This window comes from Vulpes lagopus, chromosome 13, assembly GCF_018345385.1.
Source record: "Vulpes lagopus strain Blue_001 chromosome 13, ASM1834538v1, whole genome shotgun sequence".
Taxonomy (NCBI): domain Eukaryota; kingdom Metazoa; phylum Chordata; class Mammalia; order Carnivora; family Canidae; genus Vulpes; species Vulpes lagopus.
Window position 1 is genome coordinate 4,856,177 of NC_054836.1, and position 26,405 is coordinate 4,882,581.

The 26,405-nt window shown below is 35.7% G+C and overlaps 1 protein-coding gene across 2 annotated transcripts in view; it reads left to right on the plus strand.

The window, feature by feature from the left end:
- The window catches only part of KLHDC10 (kelch domain containing 10), a 61,967-nt gene that overhangs the window by 14,929 nt on the left and 20,633 nt on the right, over positions 1-26,405 (plus strand). The window contains exon 2 of one of the 2 annotated variants that reach the window (XM_041727691.1): positions 15,848-15,934. The exons of the other annotated variant lie outside the window; for it this stretch is intronic. Within the exon in view, the coding sequence (XP_041583625.1) occupies positions 15,848-15,934 (87 nt within the window). The remainder of the gene's footprint in view (positions 1-15,847; positions 15,935-26,405) is intronic. 2 annotated transcript variants of the gene reach the window in all.

Here is a 26,405-nt window from a genome sequence, read left to right on the forward strand (position 1 = left end):
AGGTAGTGGCTCAAAATGCAAGTTTTGGAATTATTAGCATACAGATGGTATTTAAAAGCCTCTGGGCTGGATGAGATCACCAAGGAGGATTAAAGAAAAATAAGGGCAGAAGACTGTGACTTGAAGGTGAGAGGGAAAGGAGAAGCAAGCAAAGGAGGTCAGTAAATTAAGAGGAAAACCAGGACTACTTGATTTCACAGAAGACGAGAAGAGAGTGTTTCCAGAAGGAGGCAGAGGCTGCTTCTCTCTCTGCCTATGCCTCTGCCTCTCTTTCTCTCTGTGACTATCATAAATAAATAAAAATTAAAAAAAAAAAAAAAAAAGGAGGCAGAGGTCACCTTGTCCAAGGCTCTAAAATGGTTGACTCTGTAATACTATTACTACAGTACTATAGTTATTATTGTTGGTAGAGTAGGCTCTTGTGGGCTGTCCTAGGGACCTATTAACTAGAACATGGAAAAAAATGCTCAGTTTCATACCACAAACTGGCATATAAATTTAGAATGTTGAAATGCAGCCTAACTTTTAATAGCCTCTATACTTTTTAAGAAGCACTTTGTTTTTTTCTCCCTAAACTATTTTTAAGGCCTTTTTAAAAGAAGTCTTTAGTGGTTTTGAACCCTCAGATCATTAGACTGTTACTAGTTATCTATACAGCGCAAACTTGTAGAACACATAAAAGTTATGCTCAGCTAAATATGTAAAGATGATTTCCTGTTATTGAACTCATCCCATCCTATCCCCTCATATTTTTCATGAATTTTTTAACTAAAGAACTCTACATAAATATGGTAAAATCAAATAGTATACAAAGGGGACAGAGTGTCCCTTCTGCCCTAGATCCCTATTTGCCTAGACTCTCCCCAGAAGTATCATCTGTTAGTGTTTCTGGTGTATCTTTCCAGAAATAGAGTTTGCATATATATGCATATAGATGCATGTTATCTTTATTTTTAAGCAATTAGAGTACAATATAAAGTATTCTTTCTGCACCTATCCTTTTTTTTTTTTTAAACTAAAAATGTATTTTGGGAATAGTTCTGTGTTACCATATTTAGATTGATCTGATTCTTCTTCACGGCTGAAAGTATTGTGTTATATGGATGAACAATAATATACCATCCATTGAATAGATACCTAGATTGCTCCTGGTCTTCCACTATTTGAAAACATTGCTGCATTGCCTAGTGATAAATATTGCCAACTTGCCCATTTAGTATCTTTTTAAAAACTTTCTTCAAATTACCCCATTAAAAACTCGCACTTGGGATCCCTGGGTGGCGCAGCGGTTTGGCGCCTGCCTTTGGCCCAGGGCGCGATCCTGGAGACCCGGGATTGAATCCCACGTCGGGCTCCCGGTGCATGGAGCCTGCTTCTCCCTCTGCCTGTGTCTCTGCCTCTCTCTCTCTCTGTGACTATCAAAAAAAAAAAAATAAAAATAAAAATTAAAAAAAAAAAATAAAATAAAAAAATAAAAACTCGCACTTGTATTTATCCCTGTATTTTTACTCAGTTTCCCATCCAGCTTGTTTGTGAGTCTTTATGTCTTATCCCCATAATAATACTATTAGCCAGGAACTTTTATAAACCTAACCCAGTGAAGAATAAGTACTATTGATGTTCCCTTTTTTTAGAGAAGGAAGCTAAGGCCCAGAGTGAAAATCTTGTCTAAAGCCATTAGTAGCAAGGGACAGAGCTTAGATTTGGAACAGGCAGTGTGGTTCTAAAGTCCATGCTTGTAACCCTGTGCTGTGTTCCTTGCTGCCTATTCTCCTCAGTTATAGCCTTCACTGCTTAAACTGTACTATACTAATAATGTTTTTGTCCTTTCTAGTCTTCCTCTCCTATTCTACTCTATATACTGAAACAATATTAATCTTCCTAAAGCACAACTATGGTTATTTTGGGTGTGTTTCTCAGATCAGAGTCTTTCAGTGGCTTCTTGCTGCATTTAGAATTCAACCTATGTTCTTCCTTTTCATATTCACTATACTGTCAGTGAATTTACTCCAAGCTTTATCTAAGATACTACCGAGCATTGAGTTGTTTATAAGACTAGGTAATGAAATTAGAAGTGTGATGACTCGCAAAAAAATGAGATAAATAGTCTTTGGAGTTGAATGGTGCTTTTCTTTGAGTTATTTCCCTTTTTACCCACAGTAGCTCCTGCCATATGGTTTCATCAACAAACTGTCAACTCAATGAATTTGAATCAGATGTGTAATTGATCAGAAAATGCCAACCACAAGCATCATGGTGTCACATAAGACAAATTCCTTAAAACACACAAACACACAAACCTCATGCAGGAATATGGCATTTCTTCCTTTCTTTTCGTTCCTTCTTATTTATTTATTTGTTTGTTTATTTATTTTCAGGACGCCTGGGTGGCTCAGTGGTTGAGAGCCTGCCTTCAGCTCAGGGCATGATCCTGGGGTCCAGGGATTGAGTCCCACATCAGTCTCCTGACTCAGGGAGCCTGCTTCTCCCTCTGCCTATGTCTCTGCCTCTCTGTGTCTCTCATGAATAAATTAATACAATCTTATTTATTTTTATTTTAAAAATTATTTTCAAGAGAAATAGAGAACAGGGGGAGGGGGAGGGGGAGAGAATCTCGAGCAGACTCCCCACTGAGCATGGAGCCGAATGTGGGGCTCCATCCAAGGACCCTGAGATCACGATCTGGACCAAAACCAAGAGTTGGCCACTTAACTGACAAAGCTACCCAGACATTCCAGGAATATGGAATTTCTCAAGTGCACTCCAGACTGAGTACTTTAGAAAGAAGTAACATATTTAGTTTTAAATACACATACATATACAAAACTAAACATTGAGAAAACCATTTGGGAAGAAAAATAACTTTTTAAAGCTACATAAAATTTTTTATGTTCAATTTTTATTTTAAATATGAAACTTAAACTGTGCATTTATGGAAAAAATGCTACAATGGAAATGTTCTTGTGAAATGGTATCTTTTGAAATTTTTATTTCTGAGTAAAGAATAGCCGAGTTTTTTTAGAATAGCTGTTATTTTTTAATGTAATGCTTCATGCGGGTATCTACTAGCAGTCATGTTGACTTTGGCTGTATTCATATCTGATATTTTTTACTTTTGCACTTAAGTTTTTCTTATTGCTTGTCTACTTGCTACATAACAGGATTGTTACCAATGTTTCAAAATAACTTGATTTTAACTATTAAGCTTTTAAAAACAGGTTTTAAAATAATTTATTTTAGAGAGAGAGAGAGTGCATGTATGTTTGAGCAGGGAGGAGCAGAAGGAGAATTCCAGGCAGACTCCACGCTCAGCATGGAGCCTGACATGGGGCTTCATATCATGACCCTGAGATCATGACGAGCTAAAATCAAGAGTCGGTCACCCAACTGGCTGAGCTTCCCAGGTTCCTCTAAAAGCAGTTTTAGATTAGGTAGCAGACATTAGAAATTTGCTATTTCATGAATATTTTATTGCTTTTTTGCCAGATTTGATCCAACACAAGCTTTTATTGCCCTTGGTCATGTCTAGGTATTTTCTTTGAACACATCGCACTTGCCAACAGAAAATGATGACCTGAGAGAAGGGAAAGTGAGTTCATGAAGAACAGTTGTGTCTTCACTTTAAAATTGATTACTTTTCTAATTGTAATCAGGAAACAGAATCAAGTAATAAGTGATATTTCTAGATATGGTCATTTAACAATTAGAATATGTGAATTTCCTTCTGCTTGGTTCTTTAGTTTCACTTGCAGAAATAGGGAGGGTTTTGTGTCTCTAAAGAGCTGCCTATCTTTGGTGCTCCTTAAAGGAGGGAGGTTGCAAAATTTTAGTTCATCAGGCATTGTCAGAGTGTATTGATTTAAAAGATCTGTTTTTTATATTTAGTCTCTTGTATCTACACTCACCTAATACATAGTCTTTCTCTCTTTCCCTCAAGGATGTTTTTAGGAAGAGAGATCATACTCTGTTAGAGTTAGGAAACCCAGAGAACTCAGAAAAGACCAAGTCATGTACTCTGACTCTGGATTATTACTGTACATCTTTATTTTAGTATATTAGGATTCGAATATTTAGTTGTTAGAAAGTAAGCTGATTAAGTTCTTTTTTTTTTTTTTAAGATTTTATTTATTTATTCGTGAGAGACACAGGCAGAGACATAGGCAGAGGGACACCAGGCTCCTCGCAAGGAGCCCAGTATGAAACTTGATCCTGGGACTGAGGGATCACCACCTGAGCTGAAGGCAGACGCTCAACTGCTGAGCTACCCAGCCATTCCATGATTAAGTTATTTCTAGGGTTGTAGGATGTATGCCATACTCATTTTTATTTTTTAATTAATTATTTATTTAATTTAAATTCCAGTTAGTTGACATGTTAGTTAGTTGACAGTTCAGTATTGGTTTCAGCTCATTTTTTAAATTTAAATTTAAATTTTTAAAAAATATTTTATCTTATTTTATTTATTCATGAGCCATACACAGAGAGAGGTGGAAGCAGGCTCCATGCAGGGAGCCCAATGTGGGACTCAATCCCAGAACTCCAGGATCACGCCCTGAGCTAAAGGCAGATGCTCAACCACTGAGCTACCCAGGGGTCGCCCCCCAAAAAGTTTTAAAATTAACTTTTTACTTTTTCCCCTCTTCTAAAACTCTTTAGAACCATAAAATATTAAAATTGAAAAAGACCTTAGAAATTATTTTACCTTATCTTCTATCTAGTATGGGAATCCTTCCCACAATAGCTTTAATCTTTTTATTTTTAAATCTCTATTTTAATTTTGTTTAAAAAGTACTCTATGCATAAGTTAGGGACTTGAACTCATGACTCCAAGATCAGAAGTCACATGCTTCACTGATTGAGCCAGCCAGGTGCTCCTAAATCTCTATTTTAAAGAGGCCTACTAAAAAAAAATAAAAATAAAAAAATAAATAAAGAGGCCTACTTATTTTGACCTTTAGATTGATGGGCTGCCTATTATATTGTGCGGAAGGCTGTCAGATTGTTTGTTGAGTAATTATTACGAAGACTTGCCTTAAATTCAGAAGCAGATTTTATGACTTTCTGCCAGTTTTGTCTTCTTGTAGAATATGGAATAAATCTATTCCTTCTTCCATTTAACCAGCCTTTGGAAAATATTTATAACATTCTGGGTCTGCATTCTTTTTTACTTCATAACCTGAAGTTCATCAATTCATGAATATGTGGCTAGTCTTTAGGGAATTATATCTTATATAAAATTGTGAGTATATAGGCATTTTTCTGGGAAAAACGGGAAGAGAGCCAATAATTTTATTAGCCTCAATAGAACCTGATTCCCCACCAAAATTAATGTGCCAGACCTACCTAGATGGACCTGGTAATTTGCCGTTTGTTTTTGTTTTTATTTTTATTGTTTTTAATAAGTTTGCAATGAGCCAGCTAGTCCAACATCTCAGGAACTATTGCTCTAGGTAATTTCCAAGACTCTTGGAGCATTTCTGATTCCATTGAGAGTTGTAGAATTTTTAGAGCTTTAGAGACCATCTAGTATGCATATAATTTATGGTATATTTATAGTTAATTCTTTCTATCAAAAGATTAAGCTGATCCAAAAGGGTGAAGTTTTTATTTTAAAATTTATTTCAAAGTCTTGGCAGCCATTCATAAACATTAAGAATGTGGTGCTATTTTAAATCAGAAGTGTTCCCAAGATTTTTTTGGTAAATTTAATATTTTAATTTAGCACAAATCTAGGTTTATGAATTAGGCTTTTTCTTTTTTCTTAAGATTTTATTTATTCATGACAGAGAGAAAGAGAGAGACAGAGAGAGACAGGCAGAGGGAGAAGCAGGCTCCGTGCCGGGAACCCAAGGTGGGACTGGATCCCAGGTCTCCAGGATCATGCCCTGGCTGAAGGTGGCGCTAAACCTCTGAGCCACCGGGGCTTCCCTGAATTAGGCTTTTTTATTAATTTTTAATCTGTAAAGTTTTTAGCCCTATCTTGTTTTTACTCTTTCTTTCTTTCTTTCTTTCTTTCTTTCTTTCTTTCTTTCTTTCTTTCTTTCTTTCTTTCTTTTTCTTTCTTTCTTTCTTTCTTTCTTTTTCTTTCCTTTCTCCTTCCTTCCTTCCTTCCTTCTTTTTTTTTATTTTTTTAAGTTTTTATTTATTTATCCATGAGAGACACAGAGAGGCAGAGACTCAGGCAGAGGGAGAAGCAGTCTCCTCACAGGAAGCTCGATGTGGGACTTGATCCCCAGACTGGGTCACTCCCTGAGCCAAAGGCAGATGCTCAACCGCTGAGCCACCCAGGCATTACCCCGCCCCCTTTTTTTTCTTTTAAAGATTTTATTTATTTATTTGAGAGATAGAAAGAGAACACAAGCATGAACAGGGAGAGGGGCAAAGGAAGAGGGAGAAACAGGTTTCCCGCTGAGCAGAGAGCCCGAAATGGGACTCCATCCCAGGACCCCAGGATCATGACCTGAGCCACCCAGGTGCCCCATTTTTACTATTTCTAAGGAAGGGCAGTATGGCTTAGCATTCAGTCTTTAATGAATACTGGTTTTAATATCCCATCTAGCTTTTGGAACAGTTTGAGCCTAGTACAACTCTTCCTGTGCCTGCCTGCCTTCCCCAAAGACAAAACTCCTTAACCAAAGGCATTTTTCTTCAGTAAAGTAATGCTTGAATAACTAATAGCATAAACCAAATGACAAAGAGCATCTTAAGGTTTGAAAAGATCTTTCAATGTCCTATGATTACTCCACTTTTATAGAAGCCTATTCATGATAGGCCTACTTTTTGCTGCAAATGTCAGCAAAGAGTAAAGTCAGAAGAAACAAGAGACTAATGTGAGGGAAAAAAAAATAGAAAAATGAAGTGCGGCCGGGGAGATGAACATGTTTTAATGAACAACAGAAATGTCGAGCAACAGAGATAGCAAGAACCAGCATTTTCATTCACTTATCATTTATTCCTCTCTTAGTGTCAAAAATAACTGAGTTGGTTTATAAACAGAAATATAGATGAAAACAGAATGTTTTAAATAAATAGGGGCACCCAGATGCGTCAGTTGATAAAATGTATGACTCTTCGATCTCGGGGTCCAGAATTCAAGCCCCACGTGGAGTGTAGAGATTACTTAAATAAATAAAACTTAAAAACTCTTAGGGGTACCTGGGTGGCTGAGTGGGTTAATGAGCCCAGGGTCCTGGGATTGAACCCTATGTTGGTCTCCCTGCTCAGTGGGGAGTCTGCTTCCTCTCCTGCTTCCCCTCCAGCTCAGGCATGCGCTCTCTTTCTCTTTCTCTAAAATGAATAATTAAATCTTAAAAAACAAAAACCTTAGAATAAAAATAATGTTTTAAAAAATAAATAAGTAGGGATCCCTGGGTGGCGCAGCGGTTTGGCGCCTGCCTTTGGCCCAGGGCGCGATCCTGGAGACCCGGGATCGAATCCCACGTCGGGCTCCTGGTGCATGGGGCCTGCTTCTCCCTCTGCCTGTGTCTCTGCCTCTCTCTCTCTCTCTCTGTGACTATCATAAGTAGATAAAAATTAAAAAATATTAAAAAAAAATAAATAAGTAAATGGTATAGTTAAAACAGGCAATATAACATATCTGATAGCTGAGGGACATATAGGTGCTTTTGCCTCAATACTGTTACTCCCTGGGACACCTGGGTGGCACAGTCTGTAGAACATTTGACTCTTGATCTCAGGGTCATCAGTTTGGGCCCCACTTTGAATGTAGGGATTACTTAAATAAATAAAACTTTAAAAAGTTTAAGGACGCCTGGGTGGGTCAGTGGTTAAGCATCTGCCTTTGGCTTAGGTCGTGATCCCGGAGACCCAAGATGGAGTCCCACATTGGGCCCCCTGCATGGAGCCAGCTTCTCCCTCTGCCTATGTCTCTGCCTCCCTCTCTCTGTGTCTCTCATGAATAAATAAATAAAATCTTTTTTAAAATGTTTAAAGAGTGATTTGGATCTAAACTGTATGGATTTGAATCCCAGATTTTTCATTTGCTTAGCTAAGTGACCTTGGGAAAATTACTTAATCTGTAATTGGAAATCATAGTATTACCTATCTCATAGAGTTGTGGTGAAGATTAAGTGAGTTCTTTTTTTTTTAAAGATTTTATTTATTTATTTGAGAAATAGACCATGAGAGGGCACAAGCAGGGGGAGCAGCAAGGGAGAGGGAGAATCAGATTCCCTGCTGAGAAGAGAGCCTGATGTGAGGCTCAATTCCAGGACCCTGGGATCATGACCTGACCGGAAGGCAGATGCTTAACAAACTGAGCCACCCAGGCACCCTGATTAAATGAGTTCTTAGAACGGTATTGTTATTAAGGGAATGCACTTCTTTATATATATGTATGTATATATAAAGCCATAACACAGTACAATGTAGCACTCTATACTTTAGTTTGTATTGATTTATATAGCACTTTGTTTCAAAAAGGATTTGAGACAGAACTAAAGCCTCCTAAAGAATACTATATATTCAGCCAACACAACAGAATTAAGGTAGGGTTCAGATCTTCTTGCTTTGAATAGCAAAAGGCAGAAACTTAAAGATAAGTGTGTTTAAGTGCTGGGAATAGATATTCAATAATTCTCGTAAGTGTAAAAGAAAGTGATTTACTTAATAAGTGGGTCACCACTAGCCCAAAGTGTGCCATTGTGCACATTATTTAAAAACACCTCTTCTGGGCATACTTGGATGGCTTGGTTGGTGGAGCATGTGACTCTTAATCTTGGAGTTGTGAGTTCAAGTCCCACATTGGGCATAGAGATTACTTAAATATTAAAAAAAAAAAAACTTTAAATAAATGAATAAATAAATAAAAATGTCTCTTCTGGGTAAACATAGCCCTGTGGGTGCACTGGGGAGTAGAGTGCAGACTGGATTTTAGCCCCACTTAGCCCCTTGGCATGGAGTGCTTGGAAAATGAGCAATCTACACAACTGTGCATTGATTTTGAATAAAGTATTAATTTGCTTCTCTTTTGAAACAACACTGAATTCTATAAAGCAATAGGACCATACCATGTGGCATAGCCACCTAAATCAGAATTTTTAGATCATGTTGGGATGCCTGGTGGCTCAGCAGTTGGGCGCCTGCCTTCGGCTCAGGTCATAATCCCAGGATTCGGGATCGAGTCCTGCATCAGGCTCCCTGCAAGGAGCCTGCTTCTCCCTCTGCCTGTCTCTGCCTCTCTCTCAGTCTGTGTCTCTCATGAATAAATAAATAAATCTTAAAAAAAAAAGAATTTTCAGATCATGTTAAATAGTTCTATCTTTAAAAATAGAATTGTTTCAGATATATCATTTTGAGGGTAATCTGTCCCATGTCAAGTTTTTTCATTAAAAAATTTTTATACTTCAAGATACTATAGATTCACATGCAATTGTAAGAAATAATACAGAATGCTCCACATACCCTTCATCTAGTTTCCCCAAATGATAACATCTTGTTTCTAATGTATGGTAACACAGCCGAGAAGTGACATTGATACCACCCACTGACCTTACTGATTTCATTAGTTTTACGTGCATTCATTTGTGTGTACGTTTGTATTGAGTTCTGGGTACATCTATCACATGTGTAGATTTGTGTGACCACCTAATTAAGATATAGAACAGATTAATTGCAGTTACTCCTCATGTTATCCTTTTATAGCCACAGCCACCTCCCCTGGTAAGCCCCTGGCAACCACTAATCTGTTTTCCATCCTTACAATTTTGTCATTTCAAGAATGTTATATAAATGGAATCCTACAATATGTAACCTTTTGACATTGACTTTTTTCATTCAGCACAATTCCCTTGGGAGCCATCCAAGTTGTTAACATAGATCAGTAGTTCATTAATATTGAACATTATGCCATGGTATGGATATACCACAATTAAACCACTCATTCATTGGAAGGTGTTTTCCAGATTTTGGCTATTATTGAAGAAGCTACAGTGAACATTTATGTATGGGTTTTTGTGTGAGCATAAGTTTCTTTTTTTCCCAGTTTGCTGGGTATTGAATTTTACCAAGTGCCCTTTCTTCATTGATTGAGATGATCATATGGTTTTTCTCTTTATTCTGCTAATGTGATGAGTTGTACAGGTTTTTTAAATGTTAAATCAGCCTTAAATTCTTGGAATAACATGATGTGATGAGCACTGGGTGTTATACTATGTGTTGGCAAACTGAATTTAAATAAAAAGAATTCTTGGAATAAATTTCACTTGATCATGATGTATTATCCTTTTATATAATTTGATTTTATTTGGTAATATTTTATTTGGAATTTTTGTGCCTGTTTGTAAAGGATGTTGACCTGTAGTTATTCTTAATATCATTATCAGATTTTGATATCAAGGTTCTATTAGTCTCATAAAAAAGTTTCTCTGTTCTCTGAAAGCATTGTGTAAGATAAGTATTATATCTTCCTTAAACGTTTGGAATGAAGCCATCTAGTTCTCTTAAACTTTTTACACAATACCGAATTTGTATTTTCCTATCAATATCTGAGTTAATCACTTTCTATATCTTTCTTCTGAACAAGACAAAGACTTTATCATTCTGCTTTTCCTTCTCTCAACCTTATTACCCTCACAATTATTCCTTCAATACCATCTGAGATTGTAGTTTTATTTATTTATTTATTTTTTAAAAGAGATTGTAGTTTTAAATATTAGTAAACTGGGACACCTGAGTGGCTCAGCAGTTGGGCATCTGCCTTTGGCTTAGGGCGTGATCCTGTGTCTGGGATAGAGTCCCGCATCAGGCTCCCTGAGGGTAGCCTGCTTCACTCTCTGCCTGTGTCTCTGCCTCTCTCTCTCTCTCTCATGAATAATAAATAAATCTTAAAACAAATAAATATTAGTAAACTTTTGTATTTTGTTCTTTTCCCAATTAGCACTTAACTTCAAGGCCTTACTGGTTTCTCTCCTTACTCCTTTCTTATTACCTTGTTATTGTTTTTGGATTAATTTTTTAAACTCCGGGTATATATCGTTGAGTAATTCTTTCACCAGAAGTCTGAGGGAAACAAAATTTTTGTGTCCTTGTACATTAAAAAATGTCTTAATTTCACGCTCACAATTAAAAGTTTTAGTAGATGTAGAATCTGGACCATCTGTTGAAAAGGCTGTTCTTCCCCATTAAGTAGTCTTGTCACCTTTGTCAAAAGTCAATTGACCATAGATTTTTGGGTTTACCTGTGGACTCTAAATTCTGTTCCATTGATGTATGTGTCCATCGTATGCCAGTACGAAACTGTTTTGAGTGCTGTATCTTTATAGTAAGTTTTGAAGTCAGGAACTGCGAATCTTCCAATTTAGTTCAAGATTGCTTTGGTTTTCTGGCTTCCTTGAATTTCCATATGAAGTTTACAATTAGCTTGTCTATTTCTGGAAAAAAAGGCAGTTGGAGTTTTGTTAGAGATTGCTTAATTCTTTTATATCTTAACTTTGTGAACTACTTTCTACTTCTTTTTTCTTCTGTACTGTGTTCTGCTGAGTTTCTTGGCTCCATCTTTCATTGTACTAATTTAGTTTGCTCATTAACTATATCTTTTCGGTTGTTAGGTTTTTTAGTTCAGTGGTCAAAATTTCTTTTCTAAGAGTTCCAGTTGATTTCTTTTTAAAATAAATGTATTATTATCTTGCATATCTCTGAGGATATTAATTATATTGATCTAAGGTCTTACCCCATTTAACCTATCAACTTTCTTTGGGTGTGAGTTGTTCTGTTTGTCACACTCATGCCTCTTTTTCATGTTTGGGTCTTGGTTTTGTGCTCATTCATCTTTATTTGAGAGTCTTTGTTAGCCTTCCTGTGAATGTTATGTCTATTATTGCAGTAGGTCTCCACTGATCGTGGGTAGAGATGAAATGTGCAGTGAGATAGAGTGTACCATTACAAGTCTTTTTTTTAAAGATTTTATTTATTTATTCATTAGAGAGAGAGAGAGAAACAGAGACACAAGCAGAGGGAGAAGCAGTCTCCATGAAGGGAGCCCGACATGGGACTCGATCCCAGGTCTCCAGGATCACGCCCTGGGCTGAAGGCGGCGCTAAACTCCCAAGCCACCAGGGCTGCCCCGTTACAAGTCTTCTTTAGTATATCTGTCCCCTCTTCTACCTGGGGATTAATATCCATCCAGGGTTCTGTCTTATCTCTGATCCAATGTTTATACTCATTGTTCCTACCTGTCTTTTTTGATGCCGCTATTCCCATCTGGAAGCAAATACCCCTATTCCATAATGCTTGACCCAAAGAGGTAAATGGGAGATAGGCTGATTTGCTTTGTAACTTCTGTGCTACCCCCCCAATCTGTAAACTCTCTAAGTTTTAGTTCTTCTTGCTATTTTTTGCCTTTGGGCTTATTTTACTGTAAGGGCTGCTCTGACCATTTGCAGTAGCCCTCTACTCTGGGTGTATAGGACCATGTTTTTCGTGTTTCAGTGATTCCTCATAGCATTAGTCCACTAAAGACATTTCTTGCTTTCTTTTTATTATAGTTTTTTTTTAATGGCTTCTGTGTTATTTGCTAGGCTTTGGGGAAAGGGGAGTGTGCTCAGCCTACCACCCTATTATATTTCAGTCAATGCTTATGTCATATTATTAATGAAATAAATTTAGTAGGAAGTAGAAAAAATTTTAAATTAGCAAAAAATAGGAGTGCCAGGCTGGCTCAGTCAGTAGAGCCATGACTCTTGATCTTGGGTTCATGAGTTTGAGCTCTGTGTCGGGCATAGAGATTTCTTTTAAGAAATTATCAACATTAGCAAAAAATTAAATATTAATATCATTGAAGACATGTTTTTTGTTTTTGTTTTGAAGAGTAGAAGCAATCAAATGAAGATTGGCAGTTTGAATATATAAAAAAACTTCAATAAACAAAACTGCAGAACAGGAATATATCTATATGCAATTGGAAACACATATATTTGCTATGTTGCTGGTTTCTGTCTGTTTCTGATCTTTGGGTGAAGGAAGAAAACGTGGGTTCTGAAGTCAGTGCCTACTTTGCGTTAATAACCTCTGTAGAGTCAACATTAACTTGCACCTATGACAGACTTATGTTGGTGGTTGACAGAGAAACAGGCCAAAGATGTTTGACAGAGCTCTGAGAAAACATCAAAGGGATTTTTTTAAATTATAATTTTGGTTCAGTAATTTTCAATGTAATTCCCTTAGTATTCTTCTAAATTTGTTTATATTTTTCCATTATAAAATATGTCATGGAATTTTTGGATAATATGAAAGAGGCGATAACCCTCAACCCTAATCATAACCACTGCTAACACTTTGGTATGTTTCTTTACAGTATTTTTTTAAGCATAGTTTAAAAAAATAAAATAATATGGTATTATTTTTCTTCCAGTCCAAAAAATAAAATAATATGGTATTATTTTTCTTCCAGTCCAAAAGTAATGCTACTCATGGGAAAGCTTGGAAAATAAAGACCAGCATTAAGGAGAAAAAATCCAAAAATCACTCATAATAACCACCCAAAGATAACCACAATTAAAAATTGATGTATATATCCTTCCTGTATTTTTCATGAATTTTTCAAGCACTTTTTTCTTTATTAATATGGTGTCATACTCTGGTACAATTTTGTACTTGGATTTTTTGTTTGTAATATATTGTGAATGTTTTCTCATGTTAATAAATATTCTTGTATATACTTTTTAGTGGTGTGTGGAATATGACCATATTTAAGTATGTTTACTCGGCATACTTAACCATCTCCCTATCATTGGACATTAAAAGTGTTTCTAATTTTTTACCATTATAAATAATATCATAGTGAATATTTTTGTCCATACATCTTTCCATGCATCTGTGATTGTTTCTTTAGGAATAAATTCCTAGAAGTGGAATAGCTGGGTCAAAGGGTATGTACATTTTAACACTTTTGATGCATAAAAATGTCAAATTTTAAGCTAATCACTTGTTATATTCTGTCTTGTATTGCTATCTAATTGTTTTATGTGTCTGTCTTGTCTCCCTAATTAGACTATAAGCTTCTTGAGGGCAAGGGAAGTTTCTTATACATCTTATGTATCCTTTGACAGTATGGTTTACAATGTTGGACTTAGGAGTCATCAACACGAATTGTATTGATTTAAAGCTGTGGTTCTCCAGACTTTTGGATGTCATTAACTTGTAATTTAAAAAATAAATGTATTTTGGGGCTACACATAGGCTTGTAAGTTTTATTTTTCCAAGAAAGAATAATAAAACCAAAACCAACTACCTATTTCCAAGCACCTTCATCTCATAAAATAAAGCATATTTAATAACAAAAAATTCCTAATCTCTGAAAAAAGGACAGGCCTTTACATGGAACATTTTACCTTAAAAAAAAAAAATCACTGCCTTTTCCATTTTTTTCTTTTTGTTTGGGGCTGGTCAGTCTTCACCTTAGGGCTAGCAGTGGTCTGCGGACCAACATTTGGGCATTGCTGATTTAAAAGACTTAGACAATTAAAAAATAACCGTTTTGCAAAAACAAATAATTCTTCCCCTTGCCAAAGAGTCTGTTTTCTCCAGAATAATAAATACATATGCAGCAGTAATGCCATTTCATTACACACAATTTGTGTATCTCTATATAAAAGTACTACAGTAAACAAACCAGACCTTGCTGATGAACATCTAAATATATTTTCAATTGCCAAACCCACTTTCTAAGGAACTTAAGACAGGGTAAGTGTGGTGTAGTATAGTGGAAAGAAGGTAGGTTTTAAAGTCAGACAGACTCAGCTTGGATGCTGGGTCAGGCATTAAGTCACTTAATTGTCCTTTGGCTTCCTGACTTGTAAAATTAAGATGATAATATCTTCCTCAAAGTGTTTTTATGGCCACTGTTACAGCAGTTACTTCACTGTAATATAGTTATTTGTTTAGACACCTGCCTTCCTCATAAGACCAAAAGCTGTTGAGGGTAGGAGTCATCTCCTTCTTGTACTACCCTAGGGCCTAGCCTAGGGCTCATGGCATAGCAGATGCTTAATGAAATGACTGTTGAATCCATACAGGATTGTTGTGAGGATCAAATGAGGTAATATGTGTGGAAGCTCTTTGTGAACTTTAAGCTCTATACAAATGTTATTTGTATTGCCAGTAAAAGCTATCTTTGGGAGCTATCAAAACTTTGGGAAGAGACAGAATTATCCCATTTAACAGTTCAATAATGCCTTATATTTTTCTACTATAACAAAACAAATTTTAATTTGGATTAATATGGAGCTGAATTTCCTTTTTTTCTCTCTCTCCCCCAGTGGAAGCGCCAAGATACTAAATGTTTGCTTTATTTGGTTGTCATCATAACATTTTAATTATAGCATTTTAATCGGCTTATTTCATATTCAAAGAATGGTGCCCATTGCTTTATCCTCTTAACCACATAACTAATAAAAGAATACCAAACCTGGAAGAAAACAGGAGCCCATATTGTGCCAAATTAATTTTAGCCAGAGCTCCTTTTTTGACATTCACTGATTTTTTTAAAATGTCATAATTTCTAATCTGTTTGTAAAGCTACTGGTGAATTTTTGCCACAAGATGGCATTGGTGATTATTGAATGCATGTTCTGTTGAACCAGAATTCTGAAAAATGGTGCACATGTTGTTCATATTCTTTGAGGATGAGTTGAATACCTTCATCACTGCTTATATATTAATTTAATTTTGTTTTGACTTCCAAAACAGGGTTAAATGCTACTTTACATCATTTCTTTCTGTATTCAAGTATTGTTTTGTTTCCTGTTTTTCTGTCTTTATAACTACAGTAACTGTATTATTTGCCATGTGTTGTATGTGTCTGACTTATTGCTGATAATTGTGGTAACAGGTAAGAAGAAAATACGATGGGACCCAGTTAGGAGGCGCTTCATTCAGTCCTGTCCCATCATAAGGATCCCTAACAGGTTTTTGAGAGGTGGGTGATAACTAGCAAGAGATCTGTGCTTCATATGGGTTAAAGGGAACTTTGAATTTTCTAAACTCAAATCTCTGGTTTTTAAAAATTGTCTAAACAGCTAAAATTGGAGTAAGAAAAGTCTAGAACTTAATTTTAAATCTGTGTTTCATATTGACCACTGTTGGAATTGTAATTACAAGTTTTAGGGAGTTAGAATCACTTAATGTGTATTAGGTGGTAGAAATAAATCATCTAACTGATATCAGTATTATTCTACTATAAATATATGAAAAAGAACTTTGAGTGGATAATCTATAAAACATGGGTGTGGGAAAGAATTTTCTAAATTCCATTCTGAGGAAGAAATAAAGATTAGTTTATTTGACTGTATAAAACCCCTTATGTCAACAAAACAAAACAAAAAACACCCTTATGTCAAAAACCATAAATAACAGCAATCTCTCCTTTGTTGTCTGGCCTGCCGTTCCCTTGCAGTGTATTCAATAAACTTTAAAAGAAAAAAAAAACATAAAAAACAAGATAAATTTTAAAAAGGGAAATATTTGTAACAAATGGTTACTATCATGAATATATAAAGAGCTCTTATAAATCAATAGTTTAAAAGCAAATGCCCACTAGAGAAATAGGTAAAAAGACAATGAATAATCAATTCATAAAAAGGAAAAGTCAATAAATATGAACAAATATTTATTTTCACAGTTAATATAAACATGACAACTAAAATAAGATATCATTTTCATCTGTGAGGTTGGCTAAAGACTAAAAATAAGAATACCAAGTGTTGACAAGAATATGGTGATATGAAGCTCATACACTGAGGGAAGTGTAAATTTAACACAGCGTATCTGGATTTAATTTGGCAATATGATGTAGAAAGCCTTAAAAATGTTGACATCCTTTGACCTAGTAATTATTACTCTTAGAAATGTTGCATTCCTTCTATTTCTTATTTTTTCCACCAAAACATACTCCATACCAAAAAAAACAAAAAAAACAAAAAAACCTCAAAAGAGGGTTAAAAACTGTTTCATACTATCTTTCTAGATATAACAAATTGTCAGACAAGCATGCTTAATGTGGTGATTTAGACTTTATTAAATTATTTTAACCCACTATATCTAATTTTGATTGAAGATTATTTTTAAAAAAGTCTTGCAGCTCCAAAGATGTTTCTATATCTAGTACCGAATCTATTTTTGACAGCCATGTTCCACAGCATAGAAAGAATAAAATCTAGACTAAATGGGTCAAGATAAGATACTTAGGGTGATATGTTATCCTTAATAAATAATAATTTTCTTGGTACAAATTAAGATCTAGTTTTAGCATTATATGACAAGAACCACTGTGCATATGTGGCCATGCAGGCACATCTATAAGATTTTTTTTTCTACTTATAAACTAAGATGCTAATTTATTAATTTACAATGAGAAAGCTAACTTGGGCTAACTAAATTTAAATACAATTAAGACATTTATAAATTAGGGTATAGAACTTAATACCAGTTTTGTACAACTATAAATATTTTTTTTAAAAAAACCCCAAAGTAGTGAAATAACCATATATCTGTTTGGTGAGATTTTATTTTCTTTGGAGTATTCTTTTTTTCAATTTTTTAATTATGGAAAAAAGAGCTTAGCACAGGTAAGTCGGACACCATGGATTATTTTGTTGTAAGCCCTAACCTGCCTCCAACAATGGCTGAGGAAGGTGCCTTCTGCCAGTGCTGAGGGAGGCGGGAGTAAACCCAGCATCACCATCATCAGCCACCAGTGACTGCCTCTCCGTCAGTGGTCTTGTCTTAGTTCTCGCCTTCTTTGACCTGTTTGTAGTGTTTGATGCTGTTGACCACCTGCACCTTCTTAAATTTCCCTCTTCTTTTAGGTTACTTCACTGTACAATCTTAGATGTTTTCTTCTCTTTGATTGTTCATTCTGTTTCCTTCACTAGCTTCTTTCTTCCTCCCCACTAGAGGTGGGTACTGCTCCAGCGTTCTGTCCTCCTCTCCATTATCTCTCTCCTTTGGTTCTCTCATCAGCCTTCACAGACTTAATTCTCTTCGTTCGTGCGTTCATTCTTTCATTCTTTTAATATTTCTTGATTGCCTCCTGTGTAACAGGCAGTGTACTAGCTTAGTATCTAGATAATAGAGGATCAGATAAAGAAACAATTACAGAAATTAACCTGAGTGTAATTCTTTGTGATAAGTGTCCTGATGAGGTAGTATGGTATGAGATTACACAGAAGAGGTACCTGACTCCGCTTGTGGGGAGCATCGAGAAGAGTGGCCATCAGGATGACTTCAGAAGGGATGTACTTAAAGGCTGAGTAGGTGTTAATGAGCAGAGGGTTAGAACATCTCTAATCATGGGGATCACATAGCTTAAATAAAGGGAGTTAGGCAAAACAGAGCCTAATCTCTCAGAGAACTATAGGGAGTTCAGCATAGTGGGAAAGAGTATGGAGAAAAGAAGCTGGAGAAAGCCAGATTAAGTGGGATGCCACCCAACAGGAGTTTTCAGAATCCTTTTGTTTTTTTAACGATTGATTTTACTGAAAGACCAATTATGAGGTTATTACAGTTATCAAGGTGAGAAATGATGGAGGCTGCAGTGAAGGTAGCTATATTAGAAGCAGAGAGTAGGGAATTAATTTGATATATAAGGAAGAAGAATCTGATGAGACTTGATTGGTTTAACTAACATTGAAGAGGAGCTCTCTGTGTGGACCTTTGTGCTCTTTGTATGTGTTATATAGGTGGGTAGTGGGGTAGATTTGAGAGAAAAGATGATAAATTCAGTTTATGATCTCCCCAAACCAATAATAATGTATTCTTGACCCCTTAGTTTAAGAGTTATTTCCAGGGAAAGCTCCTTGGAAGGCCTATCTCTGTTCTGATGACACCCTCAGGGTACCTCCCTGTATTATATCACTTATCACACAGAATTATAGTCATTTGTTTCCTTGTCCATGCCTGCCATTAGACTGTAAGCTCTGTAAGGGCAGGGATAGTGGGACAGTGCCTTTCATTTCATTTCCAGTCATAGTACAGTGCATGTGGTAGGTATATCATTTGTATTATAGTCCAATTGAATTATTAAGAAGGCCACTGTCAGGGAATAGGATGGCACTAAAATTTTTGTACATTCTCAACTTCTCTCTGGTGGTGTGACAGTAACTAATGGGTTGTTGAGAATACAAAAATACTCTTGTTTATTGTTTTCTTAGATAAAAAAAAACCTATACTTTTGAAATTGCTACTTTCAAGCCTCTCATTTTGGGAATCCTATATATTACCTCTGTTTATTCTGATTTAACAGTTTCAAAGGGCTCGTTTTCTGTCACTGGATTCCTTCACTAGATGCTGCATTTTCTCTGAAAGATCTCTCTACCAATTAAAAGTGTGGTGTGAAAACAGTACTGGTATAATAAAAACAATGGGTTTCCATTACAAAATGATGGCCTAAACATACCCATTTATCTTTCTATGTTTCTTAATACCATTGCAAAAGAAAAGGCAGACATAAGAAAAAGAACAAATCATAATTGTACAATAGGAAGGCTTTGAACCCAGATTATCTATGTCTGAATCCAGGCTCTAACATTTACCAACTATGTGACTTTGGGCAAGTTTCTTACTCTTTTTTTTTTTTTTTTTTAATTTTTGTCTTCAATTTCCTCATCTGTAAAATAAGGATGATGATAGTAGTACCTACCTCATAGGGTTATTGTGAAGATCGAGAGATATTATGTACAAAGCATTTGAGTTTTTACGTTTACCCAGTGTTGAGTTAATCTTAGCTGCTTTCATTTATTATTTTATAATACCAGAAAGTCTAAGGAATTTCAGGGTAATAGAAAGCAGTTGGAATTATATTGATTGAGAAATCAGAACAGAATAAAATGCAACCCAAAATAGGTGCTCCTGCTGCATGCTGGAAGTCAGAGAATTCTTAGTAGGGCCTCTTTCCTGAAACTCCAAGCCCAGCATCAGCAAGTGTGGGAGTTAGGGAGCGAGTACAGGAAAAATGGAACATCAAGGCAAATAATTAGGGGACTTCTGCCAAAACAGTTCCCTTCTCTCTTTTCATATAAAGAGCTCTGGCAACAGCATTCATTCCTAGGATAAAGAAAGCTATGAGGACAGCTCCTCAGGCAGAGTTAGAGGATTTGCTTTGGAGGAGGTTGAGCAGGCAATGTTCCTATATTATGGACTGGGATTAGAGAGAGAGAGTGGAGATACAAAGCAGAGTTTGGGATGAGGAAGGTAGAATAGGGGCAGGAAAAGAAAGGGAGCTCCATCAAGGTGTGACATGCATTAAAGGACTGTACCACCAAAATACGACCTTTCTTATCTGGCAGTACTAAGGCAAAGCTACTTACCTTTTCTTGACTTCTAAAGGGCAACTTGTCTGTCAGTGTACCATTTACCTGCAGAGGCCCACAGTGAGAGAGACTTCCCATTTGGAGGTTTGTAGATAAGAGTAATTCAATTGTTGAGGAAACCATGTCTCTTGCAATTACTAACCAAGTAGTCCTTCATTTATTAATATAAGTGGGTGATCCAGACCCATCAGACATTGGAGGGAGATTAAACTTGAAAGAGTATAACTAAGATGAACAAATGAAATAGCTGACTTGGTGGAAACAGAGATAATGAGGAGGCAGAATGGAACTTTAGGAAGTTCTGATCATAAGAGGTTTCCTCAGAGTCAAGAGTGAATAGGGTCCATAAATAAAAAAACAGCTATTGTGGAGAAAAATAAATGATTAAAGAATTAGTTCTGTGTTGAAGTCTTGATTGCTGACATAAAAATGCAGTTGGAGTGTTAAAAGATAAGTTTAAGACCAATTTTTATGAAAATTAAAAAGAAGAAATATAGAGACCATCATGAAGACCAAAAGAGAAAATACATGAGAGAAATTAATACTTTGAGGATAAATCTAAGTGATCCAGTATCCATTTCATAGAGTTACAGAAGGAAAGATCAGACAGTGGAAGGCAGAAAATAAAGAAATACAGAATGTTTCCCTATACTGAAGAAAGGCTGATTTTTCAAGTATAAAGGGCAGGAAGAACACAAAAACAAAAACATCTAGCTATATATCGCTGACTTCCTTATGATTCCAGAGAAAGAACATAGTTTACATTTTCTTAATCTTAGACCAAGACTAAGAATCAGACTGGTTTTTAATTTCTCACCGGCAACATGATTTGCTAGATGATAATACCTTCAGTGTTCTGAGAGAAAATTATTTTGAACAGAACTTTGTACCCAGCCTCACTAATGTTTAAGTGGGGTAAAAATAAATGAGAACTCTGGAAGTTTACATATTCTTTTTGATAAAATTACGTTGAAGAGATACTCTCAGTAAAATGAAAAATCCAAGAAAGAAGAAGGTTGGGATATAGGAAGCAACAGTGTGCAAAGAAACCAGTAAAACGTAGAGTTGCATCCAAACAATTAAACTTGAAGCTGAGTTTAATTATTTAAGAAAAGATGTATGAAAATACAGAAGAATAATATTGATGTGTGTATGTATGTGTGTATGTTTTATATATACATAACATTCTATAAAAATACAGAATAATATAAATACAAATGTGTGTATGTGTGTGTATATTTATATGTTTGTATAAATAGATGTAAGTAACATTCTATAACATCTCAGATGATTTAAACAAATTGGGGGTAAGGAGACAGTAAAATTGCTTAAGATCATCTGACTTTTTGTTTTAGAATTTATGGGTGTAATATGGGCTTATTAAAATTCAAATAACTTGGAAATACATAAAAATGAAGGTCCTTATCTCAAGCATATATAACAAGTTTGAACAGATTAGTAAGAAAAAGACAGATACCTCAGTAGAAGAATGTATTGAAGGCTTGAGCAGGCATTTCTCAAAAAAAAAAAAAAAATCCAGTTAGCCAATAAACAGGAAAAGGTGCTCAATCTCATTAGTAATGAGACAAATGCCTATTAAAACCACAATGGAATAGGTCTACAAACTGATAGGAATTGGTAAATTAAAAAGACTGACAATACCAATAATAAGTATTTTGTAAACAGTTTGGCTTTATCTAGCAAAGGTAAAGATTTCCATATATTGTGACTCAGAAACATTTCTAGGTTTACAGCCAACAAATGTGGGTCCCTGTGCACCTGAAGACATGTATAAAAATGTTTATAGCAGCATTAAGCGTCACTAATTTGAAACAACCCAAATGTCCATTCATGCGACATAGAGTGGATAAATCGTGGTATATATTCATACAAAGAAATACTATTTGACAACAGAAATAAACAGACTCCTTCACCTTGAACAACATGATTGAATCTCAGAAACATAACTATGAATGAAAGAGCCCAGAAAGAATACATACTGTATCATTCTACTAATATCTACTTCAAAACTAGGCCAAAATAAACAATACTGTTTAGGGATGCATACTTAGGTATAATAGAGCTATTAAAAGAAAGTAAATTTTATGGTTACCATAAAAATAGGAAATAAATTTCCTCTAGAAGTGAAGGAGGTAGGATGGAGAGAGTTGTGACCTTTTGGGGGCATCTTAGTGCTGGTAGTGTTCAGTATTTTAACCTGAGTGATGACTACCTTTGATAATGTATTAAGCTATGCATTTATAGTTACATGTGTTCCTGCACATGTGTTATATTTCACAATAAAAGAGGTTAAATTAAAAAAAGCAAAGGTCCTGCTTCACATCTTTACTCTTCACCTTATTCCCTTCTTCAGAAGTAATCACTGTTAATAGCCAAGTTTCTTTCCTTATGTGGTTTCTTCTTCTTCTTCTTCTTTTTTTTTTTTTTTTTTTTTTTTTTTTTTTTTGAGAAAGAATATGTGCTTGAGCTTGGTGGGGGAGATGTGGAGGAGTAGAAGAGAAAAAAATCTTAACCAGTCGCTACAATGAGCCTGACTGATTTCACGACTCTGAGATCATGACCTGAGCCAAAATTACCAGTTGGTTGCTTAACCAACTGAGCCACCCAGGTGCCCCTGTATGTGGTTTATTCTTAATATTGTTAGGAAAACAAAAGTTTTAAGATTTATTTATTTGAGAGAGAGAAAGAGAAGGTGCTTGTGTGTGCGAACAGTGAAGGGCCAGAGGGAGAGGGAGAGAAAATCCTCAGGTGGACTCCCTGCTGAGTGAGGAGCTCAGAAGGACCCTGAAATCATGACCTGAGCTGGAATCAAGAGTAGGCTGCTTAACTGAGCCACCCAGGTGCCACAAGTTTATGGATTTTAAAAATATATATTTTGAGGTAATAGGATGTAGATTTTTAGGAGAAAAGGAAGGAAAAATAAGAAAGCTTAATCATTTCAATAAAATCAGAAAAGTGGAAAAACCAGTAAGATTTTCTTGATATCAAAAAAAGCATTTTAAAAAAAAGCATTTAATAAAATTTGATACTCAGTGTGTTCATTTTGTTAAAATGCATCAAGCTCTTATTTGCAATTTTCTGTATATTACATTTCAATAAAAATTTTATTAAAAACCATACCCATTCCAGGAAGGAACAAATATGCAAGCATCCAAGAATAAAGGAAAATTTATTTTATTGAAAGGCTATCTATAAGAAACCAATTGCAAATATTGTATATAAAATGGTGAAACATTATCAATATCCTCATTAAAGTAAAAATTAGACAAAAATGCTATCATCTCCACTCTTCAACCTTGTTCTGGAGGTTTCAGCCAATACCAAAGAAGACAAGGGAAAAATAAAAGATACATACATATATTGGAAAGAAAGAGCTGAATGTTGTCATTAATAACATGTACATTATTGTCTACTATAAAATTCGAGATAATTAATGATAACTAATACCAGAGTTCAGACAGTTGGCTGGATAAAATTTGAACTTGCAAAGATAAATTACTTCCTATATATTAACAACTCAAGTAGAAAATAAAAGAAATAATCCATTCACCATTGTGTGGAAAATTATAAAGTACTTAGAAATAAAGAACAAGAAGAAAACAATAAAACTATACTGATGGTTATCAAAAAAGATGAGGTTGGGATCCCTGGGTGGCGCAGCGGTTTGGCGCCTGCCTTTGGCCCAGGGCGCGATCCTGGAGACCCGGGATCGAATCCCACATCAGGCTCCTGGTGCGTGGAGCCTGCTTCTCCCTCTGTCTGTGTCTCTGCCTCTCTCTCTCTGTATGACTATCATAAATAAATAAAAAAATTAAAAAAAAAAAGATGAGGTTAAGTGACTAGAGATTATGTTCCTTTATGACATAATTTCAAACTCAACAAAGAAGCTATAAGCATGGTAAAAAAAAATTCTATACCTTTCCCCAAATGTTAACATTTGATCACATTTGTTTGATCCTGATCCCTCTCTTTTCCTCTCCTCTCTTATATATGTATACACATGTATACATATGCACATGCACATTGGTTTTGTTTGAACCATTTGAGGGTAAGCTACAGACATGATGCCCCGTTACCCCTAAATACTTTAGTGTCTCTTCCTGGGAAACAGATACTCTCTTTGGCCGCAAAGCTAGTACACAAAATAGGGTATTAACACTATAAATTACCATTAGTGGTATGGATAAAATTACCACTAGTATCTAACTTACAGACTTTCCTTTCAGATTTTGCCAATTGGTCCAACATCCTTTGTAGTAAAAGAAAATCCCAAATTATGTGTTGTATCCAGTTCTCGTATCTTTAGCTTTGCATTGAAATTTTTTAACATTATAGACCAGTTATATTGTGGAATACCCCTTATGAAGTTTGGATTTGTCTCAAGTTTTTTCATGATTACATTCACCTTATGCTTTTTGGTAGGAATACCCTGAAGTCTTTTTTTTTTTTTTTTTCTTTTAGAGCACGAAAGAGTGAGCCAGGAGGGGCCAAGGGAGAAGGAGAGTGAGAATTTTAAGTAGGCTCTGTACCCAGTGTGGAGCCCCATGCGAGGCTCAATCTCATGACCCTGAGAGCATGACCTGAGCCAAAATCAAAGAGTCAGACGCTTAACTGACTGAGCCACCCAGGTGTCCCCACCCGGAAGTAATATTGTGTTTGTTTCCATTGCAGTGGTGTTGATTTGTCCAATTATGATGATGTTAACGTTGATTGCCTGGATAAAATGGTGTCTTATACCAAGGGACTTTTTATAGGGCCTTTTTTTTATTTTTTAAACAGATTGATTCCAAAATTCATCGCAAGAGTAAATGGAGAAAAACAGCCAAGAAGTTTTTGAAAAAGTAACACAAAGGGGAATTTGTTCTACTAGATGTTGACAGATACCTCAAAGCTATCATAATTGAAACAGTGTAATAATGGTATAGGAGTTGATAAATATACAGCACAACTGACAGAACTGAATAGAGCCCAGAAGCCATTGATGATATGTAACTAGGTACAGTGTAACAGCTATCTCAAGTATGCTGTGCTCAGTGCTTAAGATTAACAACGACAACACCAGAGCCTGTCAAAGCAAATTTATTTTATTGCTGCTATCTTAGACATTAAGATTACTCTGCCCTGAGAAGCCAAATCTTACATATGCATCTCATACAGGGTGTGGAGTTCCTTTGGTAGGAAATGCTTACATAACTGTAATAGTGCATACTGATATGAATGGATTGCTTTTGCCTGAGCAGCTTGGACTCTGGGAGTAGTAAAAAGGTCTGCTTGCTGGCCAGGAGCAGGAGCCAGCTGGCTCAGTCTTCCTTGGCTTTCCTGTCCAGGCTTCCAGGTGTACAACAGAAGACCTGTCTTCTCCAGTAGAGGTAATGGAAAGCTTTATATTTGGGGAAAAAAAAAAGTGGCCAGTTTATTGAAACTGAGTATATCCTTTAGGCTATTTGATATTTACAACTAGCTAATACTTTTAGCAATAAAGGTTTTTACTTTTTTAAAATGGCCTCCCCACAAATTTTTAATAGAACATTTAGAGGTGGATTCATCCTGTTAGTAGACTTCTTAAGCAATAAATGTTATGCTATTTTATTTGTAAGCTTTTGTATTTAAGATTCTGTGGTATTGCTTTATACTGACTGCTTTCTTTTCTTTCTTTTTTTCTTTCTCTCTCTCTTTCTTTCTTTCTTTCTTTTATTTATTTATTTATTTATTTAAGAGAGAGAGAGAGAGAGAGATTCCCAAGCAGACTCTGTGCTGAGCACGGAGCCGGTCACAGGGCTTGAGCTCACAAACCCTAAGATCAGGACCTGAGCTGAAACCAAGAGTTGGACTGCACTACCCAACTGCACTACCCAGGCACTCTGATTGTGTGTTTTCTTAAAGAGTAATGGATTTTGTGTCCAATTTTGTGATTAGACCTGGATATTGGGATTTTCCCAAATATCAATTTAGTATGTGAGAACAGTGACATTTCAACTCAGTATAGTGTTTGCCTGCCAATCCATTTTGGGGGGAAGATTCAAGCCCTACCTCCTGTAATACACAAAATAAGTTCTGGGT